At 40.9% G+C, this 18,870-nt stretch overlaps 1 protein-coding gene across 2 annotated transcripts in view; it reads right to left on the reverse strand.

Moving 5' to 3' along the window:
• tenm2b (teneurin transmembrane protein 2b) overlaps positions 1-18,870 on the reverse strand; it is a 431,647-nt gene that overhangs the window by 1,818 nt on the left and 410,959 nt on the right. For both annotated transcript variants that reach the window (XM_063011444.1, XM_063011445.1), the window contains 15 exons: positions 18,516-18,726; positions 17,898-18,017; positions 16,627-16,888; positions 16,256-16,523; positions 15,178-15,321; positions 13,592-13,844; positions 12,707-12,727; positions 12,211-12,443; positions 11,248-11,402; positions 9,658-10,532; positions 6,750-6,925; positions 5,827-6,062; positions 4,541-4,837; positions 2,227-3,847; positions 107-237 (listed from right to left, as the gene is read on the reverse strand). In XM_063011444.1, the coding sequence (XP_062867514.1) occupies positions 107-237; positions 2,227-3,847; positions 4,541-4,837; positions 5,827-6,062; positions 6,750-6,925; positions 9,658-10,532; positions 11,248-11,402; positions 12,211-12,443; positions 12,707-12,727; positions 13,592-13,844; positions 15,178-15,321; positions 16,256-16,523; positions 16,627-16,888; positions 17,898-18,017; positions 18,516-18,726 (5,003 nt within the window). The remainder of the gene's footprint in view (positions 1-106; positions 238-2,226; positions 3,848-4,540; positions 4,838-5,826; positions 6,063-6,749; positions 6,926-9,657; positions 10,533-11,247; positions 11,403-12,210; positions 12,444-12,706; positions 12,728-13,591; positions 13,845-15,177; positions 15,322-16,255; positions 16,524-16,626; positions 16,889-17,897; positions 18,018-18,515; positions 18,727-18,870) is intronic.

The raw sequence follows: 18,870 nt of genomic DNA on the forward strand, positions 1-18,870 counted from the left end.
GAGCATAAACGACAGTGAAAACAAACTCAGCATTTATTTTGAGCTAATGTTTGATTTAATACATGTTAAATGGTGTATTAATAAAGGAAAGGAAAAGCAAACATACCCGGGCATTGTCACTGTCCTGACTGGCAAGCAATTCATAAGGAGGTTCAACAAAATACAGTGAATGTCTGGGAAACCCAGGTATGATGTTGCTGAGCTGGAAACCAAACATGACCAACCAGCTCTTCACATCTGAAGACAGAATACAGGAAACAGGAATTTTTACCAAACTGTAATTGTTTACATTACCAAATGAAGAAAAAATCTAGTTTAATTAATCTTAATCATTACAATAGGCTGACAGTACAATCTTGGTAAACATACTGCTATCACACTACCAACATTGCTATACAGTTTGATGTGATGCCTTGCAATACTTGCAAAACTGATGATGCAATGTGGGGACCGACTATAATGACTGACCAGTCCAGTGTTTTACCAGTCAAGTCTAGCCCGTTACAATACTCAATTTAAAGCTTTGGGAGCTGATTGCACTCACACAGGTTAAGAACCCCTACCCATATTTTTGAGACATGTACAATGACATGATTTATGTCATTTAAATTATTCTCCAGGCCATCCAAGGAGGATGGGTCCCTAAATCTGGTAAATCTAAATCTGCGAGTCGCCGGCAGGACATGTTCTAAAATAGTACTAGTGACTATAGAGCTCCGTCTAAAAACTGTATTTGTGTTGCTGTTCTTTTTGAATCAATAACATTTGCATTGATGTAGATTTGAAAATGACAATAGTGAATATAATATTTTAAAAACAGAAATGTTGTATGTATATGAGCTCTTGTCTGGGTGCGGAGTTTTATATCGTGCGCATAACGCTGAGACAAGCAAGCTACGCATGCGCAGCTACGACGGGGAGTGAGATGCGGTTTATAATAATAATAATAATAATAATAATAAAACATGTCAGAAAAGCGAAAGAAAACTTAATATTTTCACAATGATTGGGAGGAAAAGTGTTTCATTCGTGGGGCGACGGCAGAAAGCGGCACAATGTGGAGAGAGGCTTCAGTCAGTACGTGTCACAAAAACGTCCATTTAAATCGTAGCTTTTAAAAAAATCATACTTAACTGATCATTTGTACAAACATTGGACAGAGTTCATGATTTGTTCTAAAACGTTACAAAGGTAGTGATAAGTACAAACGGGGTACAAACGGGATACAAACGGGACATGATTGGAAGATGTGACTTAATGATTTCCTTAAAAATGCTACAGAAGTGATCATTTGTGGAAAAAAAATGCTACAAATATTGAAACTGATTGAGATTAACAGAAATAAATAATGTTACATGTTTAAATATATGTGTATTTTCTGCCATGGTAAATCATTGTTAATAATTGTGAGGAATGATTAACATTTATTTAATGTACAACTCATTATATCATAAATATATATAATATTTATTATTATTATTATTATCATAATATTATCATTAAAGGTGAACCATGCAACTTTATGGTATTCAGGAAGCTTGTATCCTACAAGTAGCCCTTCGGCTTACTCAGTACTCCTAAAGTAGCCCTCTGTTTCGAAAAGGTTGGTGACCCCTGCTCTAGAGGCTTCTTCCTGTAATTTTAGGGGAGTTTTTCCTTGCAACTATCGCCCTCGGCTTGCTTAACAGTGGTTTTTGGTATGTCAGTCCTAAATTCTGTAAAGTCGCTTTAGGACGATGTCTATAAAACACGCTATACAGTACAAAGAAATTTGGCTTGACTTAACTTTGACTTGACATGCAATACAACATGTAGTAAGAGAAGTACCATAATTGGAAACCTAAATTATGCATTTTTAAAGAAATTTAGCATTTAAGCATTTAGAAATGCTTAAAACTTGTAAGATTACTCATGATGCTTGCATTACAGTAAAACATATGGTCTGTGAAACCAGATGGAGACTCTATGATTTAGGCCAGCTTTTAAAACTCATTTGGTTCTTTTACAGCTAAATCACAGGTCATTAAACATTTAATGTAGGGGGAAGCCTTATTAAATGCCATAATAGCCTAAACTTTGATTAAGATCTTGGCTGCGTGAGTATTATTATTATTATCCAGTGCAAAGGAAATACTGGGATAATAGTGAATAAACAAAACATTTTGCAACCCTAACAATTATCGTCATTACAATGAAAAGAACTTAAAAGTATGCAAAAACACCTACCTGTCACATAATTCTTAACATCAATCATATCGCTGAGAGGATTGTTGTTCTTGAACATGTACAGGTTGAATGGTGCTGGCTCCTTGCCTATCTTTGCCCAGAGTGTGTGGTCAGGTGAGGTCCAGCGTCCAGCTAGCACATCATAGTCTCTTTGGGTGAAATGCACAAGCTTCGTCAGAGGGTCATAGAGGCCTCCGTGAAAGCCAAGGGAGAGCTGAAAGTCTGGGTTGGAGTCGTGGTAGATTTCGCCATATGCTGTGTACTGCAGCTGCTTGACCATTTGCCCATTACTGCTGAAGACGGCTAGTGGTGTACCTGTGTTGTCTGAGGCAATGTAGAATTCCTCACCACCGTTCACCTCCATGGCAAACAAGTGGCCTTGGAGGTCATAGTAGAAGGAGGTGATCTCTGCTCTTGAGTGGTTGTAGATGTGGCTTACTCGGGTTGGGTGATTGAGGTCAGCATAGAAGTACTGTTGGTGTTCACCACTAGCTGTGCGACGTGACACACGACGTCCAAGACCATCGTAGCGGTACTGAACACTCCATCCATCTGCCGTGCGGCTGTATGCCCTCTCCAGGAGGCCTTTGGAGTTGTATTCAAAGAAATCTGAGCCCCTTTGGCTAAGGAAGCCATCCTCATCCAGCCTGTACTGCATGTCCCCGAGGCGTGTGATGCGGTCACGTAAGTCATATCGGAGAGGCAACAGCCGAGCACTATTTCCAGGGTTCAGTAAGTGCAGGTTGCCATTTAGGTCATAGCTGTAGCGCCACATGGACCAGTCATTAACTTTGACACCAACAAGCTGGCCATCACCGTCATACTCGTAGCGGTATTGTGTGGTGTTAGCATAGGGCCCGATCTTAAGCTCACGTTTTATCACACGCCCCATGCTATCATACTGCACTGTCATCCAATACATGAGTGAGCGAAAAATCTCATACTGCACTTCCTTGATTCGCCCATGGGCGTCAAAGTGTTTGCTAAGTGTCATAACAGCCGTAGTGATGATTTGGTTGATGTCATAGTAGATAATGCCAAATTTCCCAAAATGCTCCACTTTGCCAGAGATTTCATCATAGCGGTAAAGATCCACTGGAAGAGGCGTCTCTCCGATCACAGGCTTTATACTGGCCACCCTGAAGCTGTTGTAAAGGTAGGTGTAGTCAAAGCGAGCGTTAACCATGCCCTCTTCTGAGAAGCGGTACATCTGCTTATCCACCAAGGGTCCAAGCTTGCGGTAGCGTATGGTGCAGGAATAGCCGCCACTTTGCAGGTTCACCATTTTGAGCACTCCCGCTGTTTCATCATAGCCAAAGGTGACAGCAGTTGAGTCGTACAGCACTTCAGTGAGCTTGCCAAGCTTTCCGTATTTGTAGAGCACCCTGCGGCCTGTACCCAGGTAGAAAGTTGCCCGGGGACGGCCATCCTCACTTAAGTCATGGATGACGGTTGCATTACTTTCGGGAGGGTTGTAAGTGTTGCGGATGTAGCCCACAGACACGTGGGTAGACATGGTGTGTCTAGCCATGCTGGGCATGGTGACAGAGTTGAGCCGACCATAGTTGTCAAACTCGAACACGTACTGCTTTTGACTTTGCTGCAGCAGCAACACCATAGACTGAACATGGAAAGAAAGAGAAAAACACTTAGTTATATATTGTGTGCTTTGAGATAGGAGGCTAATAGATTCTTAAAGGTAAAGTCAATTCAGTCAGAGATGTTGTTTCTCCACCTTTTTGTGTGGAGTAAGAAACTATTAAAATTCTTCAGTAAAGAGGAGAGATTGCTGAAGAAGCGCTGAATAAAATTTGACGTTTCAGGATTGTACTACCAGAATATACATCAGCAAACACATACAAATCAAAATTGAGGGGCAGCAATATGAAGGGCTGTGTCCTAAATCCACTATTACTACTAACACTATCAGTGATGTACTTATTTGACACTACTTAATTTTGTATGCAATATTTTGTATTCGGCAGCTTCTCAAGGTCTCATTGGCTGTTGCTCATAGCTTTTGGAGAGAGTCAGTACATGACTGTGGTTTCAAATTACCTAAAAATACCAGCGGCTCAGCAATTGATCACTGAGTAGGAAAATCTGTTTGCTGATTGACAGAGGCCTATTTAATAAATCCTCAGGCAACAAAACCAACATTTTCACAGGTTTTAAGTCACATAGTGTGCACTAAGCACACGTTTCTAGAACACTTGCTTGTGTGAGGGCTTTCTAAACTGAAGTCTGGATGTTTTTCCATTTGAAAATACTCTTAATTGACAGTAACTGGAAAAAAAGGGACAGTGTGAATTACCTTATCCAGGTAACTGAAGCTCCAGACTTTCCCGTCTACAAAAGTACGCGACAAGATGCGGCCAAAGGTGTCAAACTCGCTCTTCTCGCTCATGCTGCCCCTTTGCAGACCCACCAGACGACCTGTTGGCGAGTAGGACACATTGACCAGAGCCAGACTGCTGCTTGGAAGCCAGGTAGCAGGTCGACCCTGAGCATCGTAGATGATGCGCAGCGTAAACTTCCGGTGGTCGTCATACACCTTCTCAGTTCTGGTGTTTCGGTCATAATCGATGGACAGCAGGATCCTACCATGGGCCTGGAAAATGTTTAAACTTTTATTCAGGATGTACTGAACAGAATACTGTATTTCAATATTCATATGCATAATACATCATACTAAAATATAACAGAGCAAAATATTAAGTATTGGAAAGGAAAGACACATATGGCCAAAAGTATTTTGACACCTGACCATGAGCTGGTTGGACATCCCATTTTAAGGACAAATAGTATTAAAAAAGAGTGACCTCTCACCAGAGCTAAGATCTCGAATACATCGTATCGAATCTTGGCTCTGCCTGGAGGCTGAGGCTGAGCGGCCACATGAACAACGATTGGCCTGTTGTTCAGATAGGGGCGCGATTAAGCCGGATGGGGACTCTCTCTCAGACTAGTGCGAATATGACCTCTGTGGGCTGGTTGGTGGCGCCTGCACGGAGATGGGAAAGGAGTGCGGTAGAGGGTGTGGCTCTCCGTACACAGCGCTGTACTGCACTGCACTCGTCAAGTGTATGTGATAAGATGTTCGATTGCTGTGCACGTGTCGGAGGGGGCGTGGAGCAGCCTTGTCCTCCCCAATCAGGAGCAGGGACCGGCATTAGTGAGAGGATGATTGACGGGCAGAAATTGGATGCGCTAAAGTGGGAGAAAAAGGAGGGGGGGGGGGGGGGGGGTGGAGTGACCTCAATGTGATCTTTTCAGCCACTCTTCTGAGAGGGCTCCTTACAAGACTTTAAAGTATGTTTGTGGGAATTTGTGCTCATTCAGTACAAATTTATTTATTCACTGTCTGTTTTACCACTGCTTCCATCCTATTCAGGGTTACAGTTGGTCCAATTCCTTGGGCAAAATGTAGGAAACACCCTGGAAAGGTTACCAGTCCATCATAGGGCACCCACAATCATATTTACGCACACACACTGTATATTTTAATATTTGAACTTTCCTAATCCTACAGTGTTAAATAACATTTTAGTAACAACACTCATGTAGCACAGCCTTTGTTTTATAAAAGCCCATACTTACACGCAGTTTCCTTCCAAACACAGTGACTTTGCCTTTGGCCAGCTCCTTTCTCATCCTCCACTCGATGGAATTGAGGCTGCTGTCTGTGGGTAGAGAAATGTTGCGGATTCCGATGGTGGGAGTGACTGAGCCTGCCAGGATGTGAGGCTCAGTGTGGAAGCTAAGTCCCATTCCGTTAGCATACGAGACCCTTAGGGTGCCATTGTGGTACAATTGATAGCTGTTTCGCACTTGGTCTGTAAGAGGGTCAACAGGGAGAAAGTAAAGAGTAATAGGAAGAAACCAGGCATCACTTTGTTTGGCATCCGATTGCAACCGTACATTACAGAACAATGTAGCATACTGTACTGTATATGTGTAGTGTGATGGTTGGGAATAAATGGCTTTACTCTAAGCTAAAAGCTGCACAACTGCCTGCTGTTTCATTTACATGCTGTAATTTCACCAGGCTTCGCTCTCCACAGGCATGTGCCAGCAAAACGCAAATGTTTACACATTCAGAACCTTTCAAAACATGGCTAACAAATGATGTGTATGCAAGGGAAGCTTAAATGCAACAACAACGACAAATATATTGAATTTATTGAAAAAGCCAAATAGCTCTAGATCTTTATCACTCTAATAAGGCACTATTACACTAAATATATTTCTCTACCCTAAAATACCCTTTCCATGGGTATTTTATCTTTTAAATTTGAATTTGTTTACATGTCATGTGCCCATTCTTTACAGAAGCACTAATAAACAGTCTCATTATAATCAGAAATATTGCCAAGTAATGTCACAAAATAAAAGATTTGGGTTTGAAAGACCTTTTTCAGTTTATATTTTTTGTTTTTGGATTTCTTGTGTGGGCAATGATACCAGAATTTGTTACATGTATGCTCACCAAACAGTAATACACAACTTAATACCCTTCGTACCTTGAAGCACAGTATAAGATGCCATCACAGAGGACAAATTGGTAATAACAGTCACATCATCATCTCTGTTGGAACTCTCCATATCGATGTTAATGGACCGCTCTATCTGACGGTGCAGACTGGTCACCATTCCCGTTGGGTAGGACACATTTGTCAAACGCCCCTCACTGTCATAGCTGCCAAAATATAGAACAAGAGTTAGGTCAAGTTCTAATCAGAATAATATAATGGACTAGGACAAATATACACTCCCATGCTAGTAGGCAACTTTTTTTTGTTTAATTGTTCTAGTCTGTGAATTGGCAAGAATGAAACACTCCCAAGACCTTGACCACTCAGTCCCTGTGCCACCATTTGCTACTTAACATTTGCTACAGAGAACTGCTTAGAAAAAAACTGAAGACAAAGGCTTTGTCCGAAATCGCATGCTTAAACAGTACATAATAGATTCGAGGCAGTGTGCACTGCTCGGCCGGTAAAGCAGTAAGCTCTTTCAGTACGCAAGTGTGCAGTATGCACGCAACCTTGTACGTACTACGTCCGCCATCCTACCAACGTCATGTGATGCATGACGTCGCATCACAACAGTTATAACAATTTTAAAATCTGACAAAATTAATTCTGCCATTCTCCACAAAGCTACTCATAGCATTATTCAGGGTTGTACTAAATCATAACATGTCTTACTCGCTTTTTGCCATCTTTGTATACTACGTATTTGGATATAATAACCGCTCTCGCATACTGCTTTCGCGTACTGTTCAGTATGGAAATATGCAATTTCAGATGCAGCTAATGTTTTCCAAAATGGTGTTACCAGAAAAAGAATCTGGTACAGCCATATCATGCAGGACTGATGAGCTGCTTCACTGTAAAAAGTTTACTTAATTTTTGTGTGGATTTTGTTTGAACTAAAAGCTCCTTTTACACTAAAAAACCCAGGGCTACAACAAGCTACTCTTACTGGAAACTGTCCCAGCTTTGCATTTTTCGTAATTTGCAGTAACTTACCATCAGCCCCGGTTCTGGACTGCTTTGCTTGGGGGGGCAGTAAAACCTAACGAGGGGGCATGTTGATAGTCATGTTTTTGAAGCCAGAAATATATTCAAGGCTTGATTTGTGCATGAATGATGACAGCCAAGCTATTGATACTGGCTTAAAGTGATGTATGAGGTAAAGAAATAAAAATGCATGTTTTCGAACTTAAACTTAAAACCCAATGATTAAAAAATACATGTTGATTATGTAAATGGAGAAAAAAGATTATCTAATTGTATTTCATTTTAATACGCCCCCTTAATTAAATTGCCATTACTAATAGAACAACTCTATTTCTTGAAAGGCTTTAATACAAATTTAAGTCAAAGCTGACAAATGTACCTACACACAGACTGAGAATATTCAAACGTGGAAATAGGAATGAGTGAGAATATTTATATTATTGGGAAATTAAAATATAAAGAAAACAAAAGAATACTAATTCTGTAAAAAAAAAAGTGTTTACCAGTATACCTGCCTCTCGCTCACACTAACAGAACTTATACTGCCGAACTGAACTGTTTGGGGCAGTCTGCCGATTTTTATATGACTCAAAGAGCCAATCAGGAATAAGCAAGGAAATATCTTCACACTGTAAAACAAAATGCATTTTTGTGATTGGTTCAGAGATCATTTTAAAAATAGCCGTTGCTTGCATTGTGCTTGGGGGGGCAAAGACACAATTTGGGGGGGCAATGCCCCCCTCAGCCCCCCCCCTAGCGCCGGCCCTGCTTACCATGTTTTATCTGTTCGTTTGGTTCTTGCTAATTTTTTTGCTAACAGTTTGTTTTTAAGACATTTAAAAGCTTAATGTCTAGCTATTTTCGGTTTGGTCCATATTTGAACGGGAGTATACAAGGTAAAAAGCCACCTGTCTAAAAAACGCCTATAATTTATTATTTTGATATCATAGTTATTTATATTTCCACATGTTGTTAACATTTTCATCGGTTTAGGACAGCTAAGCGTGCAGTACTACATTATGAACGCTAGGTGGCTCTACAACTGTTTTGAAGGAGTGCTCGAACGCGAATACAGTACATTTGTTGAGCCTTTCGAATTCAAGTTATCAACTGCACTGCTTTACTCATTTTCCATTAACTGTCCAGTTCTATTACATTATTGTTACCTTATTTAATTTAATTTAAACATATGTAATGTTAAACATGCGTACTGTGGATTTTGTTTTAACTAAAAGCTCTTTTCACACTTAAAACCCAGGGCTACAACAAGCTACTCTTCCTGGAAACTAACCCAGCTTTCACATGGTAACTTACCATGCAGCCATGACATTAAGACCTAACAAATTTCACACACAATAAATATAGTATTTGTTTCAGGTTGTTCCCTATATGGAATTTGCTCATAAACTGTAAATGGCTGTGTCCATTTATTAACTGGAAGCACAGTGGCACAGCAAGTGGAGTGGACACCAGAATAAAGTGATGAGTAAATGATATAAAGCAATTAATGAAATAATGGCTTTCGCTTAATGTTTCATCAGCTTCTTTAAAGGTGTCAGGACTATACTAGGTCTGGTTAAAAATTCCAGGGTAAAAAGAATGTGTGAATTGGGCATGTCCAAACATATGCTGCCACTACTCCACCTGTAATAGCCACCGAAGCGCAGTATTTATACCCTAAAAACAGTATCACTGCACCACCCCTATCCTGACCTACATTTTTTGAGAAACTAATTATTTCACTTACACTTAGCCTCTTCAGTCACTACTAATTTAGATTGTCCAAGAAGATTGTCAGCTCCCTTCAGTTTTTAAAAAATGCCACTTCAGTTAAAGTTTTCACTCTTTGACCAATCTGTGCACTAACAAAACTCTCCTAAAATTTTTAATCTCAAAACATACTCACTTGTAGAAGTTGGTCCACCCAGTCTCATCAGCTTTAGAAGTGAGAAGCTCAGTGTTCGGGGAATAAGTAAGCAGCGCCACCTCCTGATTAAGGGCTGAAACAGATCGTATGCTGCCAGCTGCATCCATGCCCAGTGTTACCACTTGGTTCTCTGGCAGCAACAACAACCGTACGGCTCCACCCGCTTCTCTCCTGATTTTCAGTGTGTTGTTGGAGCTGTCAGTGATCGAAGCTAGCTCTCCATCTGCTCCATAGCTGAAGTTGTACAGTGTGAGGCCTGTGACAAGACTAAGCGTATGCCTGTGCAGGCCATCCTCGCTGAACACGTAGAGCTCCTGCTCAAGTGCTGATCCCAGCTCATATTGACCTGCTACGCTCAGGCTCGGACGGTTCGCACGGACTGAACGCACACGGATGTTGTTGAGGTCAGCAATGTAAAGAGTGCCATCAGGTGCCACAGCCAGTGAGGTTGGTGCATTGAGGCTAGCGTCTGCGGCATAGCCATCGTCTCCGGAATAGCAGTTGCAGTTGACGTCATTCTTGCAGTCACACTCTGATGCAGCTCCGGCCAGCAGTGAGATCTCGCCATCGGCACTGACCTGTCTCACCCGGTTGATTTTCTTCTCATCGCTCTCAGCAATGTAGAGCACACCTGAATGAGAAACAGCAATAGCTGTGGCGCTTTCCAGTGTTGAGTGGATTGCCAGCCTGCTGAGGGAGTAGTCTATGCCCGGAACCTGGCAGTGCATGGGTCGTCCGGCCACAATGCTTACTTGGTGGTTCTCTGTGATGCGCAGGACAACATTGTTCTCCAGGACATAAAGTGAGTTGTCTATGGGGTTGACAGCCAGATCAGTGGGCCATTCTAGACGCACCTGCACAGACAGAAGAGTTTTTTTTAGAGCCTTTCGGATTCTTTTGCTTGAAATTGCATGCAATTTCAGAGATAACATTTAAACTTATTTTTATTCTCATAGTGTTTCATTGTTTTCTCTACAAAAACCTGAAACAAACGTCTTGAAATTGCTGACCTATAATCTTTATGTCCCTTCCTTCTCCCAATCTAGTAATTTCCAAACCTTATTACAGTTTCTCTGCTGCTTGCACCACCCCTATGCTGGCCAAGCAGAGAAACAGACTAGCACCTTTCTCCTCCGACATGTGTGCAGTTGCCAGCTACTTCTTTACACCAGCCAGCAGTGGATGCTATGTGCATCCTCCACCACTCATGCTGACCTCTCAATCAGACAGATGAGTCTGCATTTCTGAAGCAGAAATATATAAACCCGATTCCTACCTCTGACTTGGCCAATTGTGCTGGTTGGGTGTTTGTGTCACACTAAAAGCAGCAAACAATGTCTTTATTAAAATTGCTTTTTGGACTAAGAGGGACAGTCCTGCTGTTGCAGTCTAAGAAGCATATTTTATGATAGTTTTGATTAATTTTACACAACTGTTGGCTACAGATGTGGCTGAACCTCTATAGCTAAGGAAGGTGAATATTTAAAGCTAAGCAAAGCTATGTTAGATATCATAATCAGAATACAAAATAGACAGGATCAGAGAGCAAGAAGTGTGGGCTTAGCTGACCTGGCTGACGTCCATGCTGGTGTCGCAGCTAAGGGGCCGGACTGCAGTCAGATCATTAGTTTTTATCAGAGTGGAGATAATACCATTCTGATCCACCTTCCGAATCATGGTGGCATCCACGAAGTACATAAGTCCATTTTTATCCACAGCAATTCCTTCAAGCGACAGACAACACAAACAATAACAGTAAGATTGACTGAAATGACTCTTGCCTCTGAACGTCTGTAAACAAATTCAGGTTCTATTCACTGCAGAGGAACATTCAGCAAAAGATTACGGGCAATCTTGTTAAACACCTAAGCTGAAATCTCTGCTGAAATGCATATTAGTATTCTCAGAGTCTAAACATGATGATGTGCTGTCCTCCGGAGACCATCAAGATTGACTTTAAACAACTCCGATCTTCCTTGTCGTGGCAAATTCGAGCACTAAATATTTCCCATTGAATATATCATGCAAATCCAAGACAAGGCTACCACTGCAGTCTATTTCAGAGATGTTTACCCCCATTGTATTAAGGGGTAAATATACCCCACTTTGGGTGTATTTAATTCCCTTGTACTCCTGTTCACCCACCCCAGGTTTGCAAACTCCTCCACAGATGATGAGGCTAGTCTCTTTGTATTACCGAGCCACTTGTGCTGGCACATCAGTCAGACAGCAGGGGTCACTGTTGCAGCAGCAAGGAGGCTATACCCCATCTAAACTTCCCTCTCTCCGACATGACTGTGTAAGACAATTTTGGCAATTTTGTTGATGGCACCGCTGAGTGGTGGGCCAACTGAGCACTTACACCCTGTCTTTTTCTGTGTATTACTTCATAACATTCCCCCTTTTACAGCACATCTAACGCTTTAATCACTTTCAAAATAGTGTTCCATAAAATCACCAACTTTTTCCTTTCTGCCCCCAGTTTTAATGTCTGTTAATGAGGATAGTGAACAGCAGTGTGGAATCTCTCACCTCTGGGGCTCATCAGTGTTGCCTCAATAGCTTTGCCACCGTCCCCACAACGGGCATCATCAAAGGGCACACACTGCTCACCCGTGCCTGCCACCACCTGGGCGTTATCCAAGAGTGGGCGGACGCCGTTTAATGAGCGTACACGGTAGATCTGTCTGGAGTTTGTGTCTGACAGAAACAGAGCGTTCGTGACCGGGTCTACTGCGAGGTAGTACTTGTGACTCGGGCTGTTGCTATGGAAATAAGAAAAAAAGAAGGAAATTTGTCTTAATAGCGTGAGACCAAGTGCGCCGTCACCTTGGTGAACGTGATAAAATGTTAAGAGCTCATCTTAGCTCAGTGATATGACTTCTAAAATAAGATGCTGCAGAATTAAATCAAAATGGAAATTGCATTTTGGATTATTAAAGACTATTAAAGCTTCAGTTTTGTCATGGATATTTCAGGTGCTCTGTATTAAAAAGTGCAAACTGTAAAATGAATGTCTGGGGCTTACCTGTGCCTCAAGTCCTTGTTCCTACGTTGAACAGAAAGAAAAGAAGAAACAGGTGCCTTTAGATGCAATGTTGTATCAGTAAAGTACAATTACATAATAATCTTTATTAACTTAATAATTAACTTAAAATGACCACAAATCTTATTACATGTAATGACATCTATAAATAGATCAAAGATATATTAAAAACATATAAAAATATATATATAAAAAACTCTAGGGATTAACAAAATAACAGCAAAGTGAACCAAGTGGTCCAGATGGGCTATACTGCATCAGTAGATCAGCAAGTACTTAAGGACTTAACAGCTAGTAAATGTAAACTGAATAAGCCAGGTTAATTACCTAACTTTCTTTCATTTTTTACAAGTTGCAGCATATTAAACTAATTAAAGCTTATTCAAAGGTAATATAAAGATTGTAAATGCCTGTCATATTTTCTAACCATCATGTAGAAATGATGGCCCTTGTTTATCAAAGTTGCAGATGCTCAAATCTGATAGTAAGCTGGGCAAACATAAAATCCACATTAAAGGCGGAGTAGTTTATACTCCACAATAAGTGATTGGATCTGTGTTTTTAAATAATGTTTTATTCTTAAATAAAAGTATACAGTTTTTAAAGGGTCAGTTATTGAAACTGATGGAATTTAAATATTAAATTTAACCAGCATTAAATGCTCTTAACTGTAGCTTAGTAAGTTTCTGTTTATCCACACATTTATATTTTGAAGACAGTGACTAATTTTGTGTAACTTAAACTGTGTAAAATTGTATGTACAATGTTATTGTCAGTATTAAAATTAGAAGTAAATATAGAAGTAAAATTCAAACTCAATTTTATTGTGAATCCAAAGTACTGAATTCATACCAACATATGTCTTACCGCAGCTCCAGGATGGCAGTGGTGTTAAGAGAAGGGTACACCCTTCTGACAAAGTTGAGGTCACCCACATAAAGATTTCCCCCTCCATCACATGCTAGGGCCACTGGAGCCAGCAGCTTGTTGCCCTCGGCCAGGCCACTGCAGCTGGGGCAGGAGATGCTTCGCCGCCGCCCGTTTCCCATGATGCTACTGATGACTGGAGGCTGTTGCTCTGAGATGAACACGTTCTCCCCAGAGCCCTTATGCAGGATACCTAAGAGACATGGATCAGGCGAACGGTTTGCATTCATTATAATTTACAAAAAAATATGAAATTCTTTGTGTATTCAAATGCCAAGTGGAAATTCTGACATTAGAGGCAGCAATACTGCAAGATGTGTGTCATTATCACAGTTTTATAATGAAAGCAGATGTGAAGAAAAACAAATAAACCCTCTACAAACAATCAAAAATGACACACAAGCGAAACCAAGAAAATGTCAGAGTGATTATGAAAATGTTCATGACAGCAGGTGTGTAATAAAGCCTCAAAACAAAGCGGTTTGGTTTCATTGTGCTAACTAACAAAAGATCTGCAGCGTTGTGTTTGTTGTGTCCTATAAAGAATCAGGGTTGCATTTAATAACCAGCAGGCGCCAAGATGTGAAAGGTCAGCTAAAACAAATAGCCTCTTATCATTAAACACTAAAAAATACAGTATTTATCTCAAACTCACTTCGGCAGGAGGACCAATTTAAATGTTATTTACTGTCTGATTTATGTTACTATCATAATGTAACTCCTATTAATGGTGACAGTCTGGTGCCATCAGCCAAACAAAAACTGTAGCATGATAAGTCACATGATGTTTGACAGAATATGTGCCACAGCAAAGACCATTCAATAAAAGCCAATGCTAACCACTTTAGTGTTTTTTATATTACCTATATGAAGCTTTACATGAGTGACACAGTGTGTCCTTGGTTTTGTGTAAAATAGTTTAGTGCAAGTGTCTGCATCTAATTGTTCTACTGTTGTAAACAGTAGTAAACACGTGTTCTTAATGCAGCCACTACTATTGTAGCCAGAATAAATATTTAAAGTCAGATTAAATATATGTGGTTAAGCAATTGTGTAATTTATACCAATTTAAATGTGTCCTGTTGGTGTAAATGTAATGCAGGCAAACCAGTCTTAAGAAAACAGTAACTACAGTCATTTGACCTTTATCCATTCAATAAAAATATTACCCCTGCTCACAAATCCCAATAAATTACCCAAAGGCAGTCTATAAACAGCAACAGGGAGGACACACTTTGAGTTATTGATTGGTATGGGCTAGCAGCAATGGCCTATAGATAAATATGTAAAGAGTTCCGCCCACAGGCCAGTTCCTTCCATGTCAGGGCCAAAAGATTGCAATGACATTCAGTCCGGGCCAACAGACGTGGCCGTAAAATGGGAAAAGGTTAATGTTGTTTATTAATAAACTTCAAAATGTATGTACTGATTGTAGTAGTGAGGTACAGTCACACAGTACCAAGCTTGATCTAATTGTTGTATTTAAGGTTACTTTAATTAATAAGTCAGCAGCATTAATATCTCACCGTGGCGGATGTTGAGTGTATGATGTTTGTCCAGGGACCAGCCTCCCAGGTGGTTGGGGGTAAGCTCATAACCCTGCAGAACTGCTGTTCTTTTCTCCCACAGAATCTTAGAAGCACATGTCTCATACTCAAATCCCACTGAGACTAGAGAGAGGGAAATACAGTAAGAGAATGAAGCACGCACACGCACACGCACACACACACTTTAAATTGAGTTCTTTTTTGACCAGGGACTAGAAAATGTATTGCTTGAAATAATTTGAAGAGTGTCACTGCTTCAGCAGGCCTTCTTTACTCAGTATAGGGAGTCTCTTTGTTAAATGATATGTGGTGAAGGGAATAACAGTGATGTTTTTATAAAACCACAACCCAGGGCTGTAAAAGGGCATCAACCCAGCATGGAGGATCTGCTCCTTTGTGTGAGATGGAACAGAAGGAGCACTGCCAGAGCCCTACAAAATGACCTCCAGCAGGCTACTGGAGTGCATGTTTTTGCCCAAACTGTCAGAAACACTCTGTGAGGGTGGCATGCGGACCCAACGCCCCCTAGTGGGACCTGTGCTCACAGCCCAGAACTATGCAGCTTGATTGGCATTATCCAGAGTTGGCAGGTCTGGCATTGGCGCCCCGTTTCATTCACAGATGAGAGCACACTGAGCATGTGACAGACGTGAAAGATTCTGGAGACACCGTGGCGAACATTATGCTGCCTGAAACATCATCCAGTATGACTGGTTTGGTGGTGGATCAGGGGAGGCAGGTCCTTGGAGGATTGCACAAACCTCCAAGTGACAGCCAAGGGTACCCTGACTGCTCTTAGGTACCAGGATGAAATCCTCAGAGCTATTGTCAGAGCTTACACTGGTGCAGTGGGCCCTGGGTTCCTCCTGATGCAGGACAATGCTTGGACTTATGTGATAAACGCATTGATGCCATTGATTGTCCCTCACATTCAATACACGTTAGTAATGAGAGTGGCGGAAACAACTGTAACCAATCATTAGCAAAGGTGTTCATATAGTTTTGGCCATATAGTGTATCTGCTTTAACTGCTTTATCTATGTCAAAGAAAACTTACCCACAACCTCGGCCAGGCCATAAACTCTCTGCTTGTAGGCATCAGTCTTGTCCCAGATATAGGTATAGGCCAGATTAGGCAAGGCGTGGAACCATTTCTGAAACAGATGACCCTCCATGGCTACCATCAGGTGCACCTTTGCCAAGCCAAGAGGCACCTGCGCTGGGATCATTGTCACTTTGAGCAGGGCACGATAACCTGATGCCCTGGAGCTTAGGTAACAAAGGTTCAGACTGGTGCCTGGAATCTCCACTTGTTCATGGAGAACCTGAGAAGAGAAAATGTGCTAGTATTAGACACCATGACCATGCTGCTTAATATTAGCTTTTTAGCCAAACATTATATTTATATGTATACATAGAAGTATGTACCTGGCTCTCTGGTATGATGTGCTTTTCAGTGGGGTTGTAGCTAAAAAAGGAGGAGAGCGGGGATGGTACTACTACAGGATCAGGTCTAGCAAAGCCACTCAGGTCACAGGCTGAAATGATGTTCTTCTCTGTCTTCATCACCAGAGTATCCATGGCATAGAAGCGGTTCCACGGCAGCCACACGGTATGCTCCTGACTCAGAAATGGAGCGCGTTCAAAGCGCAGAGTCAGAGATGTACCACCATTAGCCACCAAGTCAAACCTGAACACCAGAAAACAGAGATTTACCAATTCGTCTTCTTAGAAAAAGGCAAACGTAGTTATACACATTGAAAATATTTGGACGCCTGACCATGAGCTAGATGTATATATGAATTTGTGCCTATTCAGTCAAGAGCATTTGTTGGGTCAGGCACTGATGTTAGACTAGAAGTTTTGGCTTGCAATCAATGTTCTGATTCTTCAAGATCTGTGCAGGCCACTGGAGTTCCTACTTACATCTCCACTTAATTTTGTTGGTAACAGGAAAATGTTTCCACATTCATTTGGCCGTTTAGTGTAGTTTTCAAAATAACACTTATTGCACATATTGAGGCTTGTTTGGTAATGTAGCCTAACAATAAACTGTTGAAAAACTTGATTGTAATGGTCATATGTAACTTTTCTTGGCTGCTTTTGATGGGGGTTGCAACAGCAGATTATTAAGATTATCCATCTTGCCCTAAACATCCTACTTTGTCACCCCAACCACCTGCATATCCTCCCTCACTGCATCCATAAACCTCCTCTTTGGCCTCTCCCCCCCTTTTTTCCTGCCTAGCAGATTCATTCTAAGCACCTCTCATCCCTCCTCTGCACATGCTCAAACCATATTTATCTCTCTGCTTTAACTTTGCCATCGAAACATATGTAATTGTGTGGCATTAATTAAGATGTAACTTGTATTGCATATGTTCACATTAATTGTAAGTATGAAAGGATACATGGTTACAACCTGCTTGTTGTAAAACTTTAATGATTAACATAGTATAAGCAAAATGAAGCATGGTAGGGTTTGCAGTCACAGGAAATTAATCAATTCTGGCTTAACAAGAACTCTGTTTGCATGGGACGCATATAACACCACCCCCTTTTTGATTATTTTGCTTCAGCCAGACATCCTGTCCAGTTTTACACAGTTTAGTTTAAAAGGAATATCCATTAATAAATGACAGTTTGGTGTTGAAAATCTGTTAAGAGTCTGAGCTGAAACTGAAAGTGTGGACACTTACATGCCATCCTGGCGAGTCATGGTGTAACCGTACTGTGGGTACTTCACAAAGCTCACATTGACGCCGACTAACGGGGTTCCATCAGATGTCAGAACCTGGCCCCGAATCAGAGACGCCAAGCTACACATGCCATGACAAATACACACACAGACAGACAGTACAGAAAGATAGAGCAAAAAGAGAAAGATGAGATCATTGTATGAGCTTTGCCTTTTTGACACATGCACTTTATCCAAGAATTTATCTGTGAAGGGTGTTGTGTGTTTGTGAACAGTCAGATACATAAATGGGTAGAACACACTGACATCTACTGAGGTAACTGATATAAATTATTAGTACAGAGACAACAGGAGAACCTTGAATGTTACAAAGAAGACTATAACAAGGGTAGTCTGCAAATTAGAGTGATTCAGACATAATAGAACTATTATGTCCACTAATGCATGATATGTTTTCTTATCTGGTCAGTCTTAAAAAGAAAATGAAATAGAAGACTCAGATGATAAGATGTTATTAGTCTGAATAAACTTGACAAGTTAACAGCTTACATGTCAAATTTTTTTATGTGTTTATGTGGTTTTTATATGGTCATGTGGCCTAATTTTAACCATCAGTTACCTGTCATTAAAAGGGTTAATTCCTGGTATGATATGAGTGCTGTCTCTTCCCACCAGCACTTTGACCCTGTCATAAAAGGAAGGTGCTTTTTGGCCAGCTGACTGGCTTTGCTGGATGATCTGGAGCGGATCTCGAGACCCACGACACAGCGGATTGGTCAAACAAGAACTCTGAGTGCAGCAGTCTGGGTCCATGCAGTCAACCAGGCCATCTAAAAAAGAGTTTATGGTAATCAAATGTTACACACAATTTACGAAATTCCAGAAACATAATCGTGTAAAAGTATTGTTAGCAAAATACAACAAATTATCTGACTTGAGTAACAGTAAATCTAGTAAAATAAGCTATATTGGAA

Source organism: Trichomycterus rosablanca, chromosome 16 (assembly GCF_030014385.1).
Source record: "Trichomycterus rosablanca isolate fTriRos1 chromosome 16, fTriRos1.hap1, whole genome shotgun sequence".
Classification (NCBI taxonomy): Eukaryota; Metazoa; Chordata; class Actinopteri; order Siluriformes; family Trichomycteridae; genus Trichomycterus; species Trichomycterus rosablanca.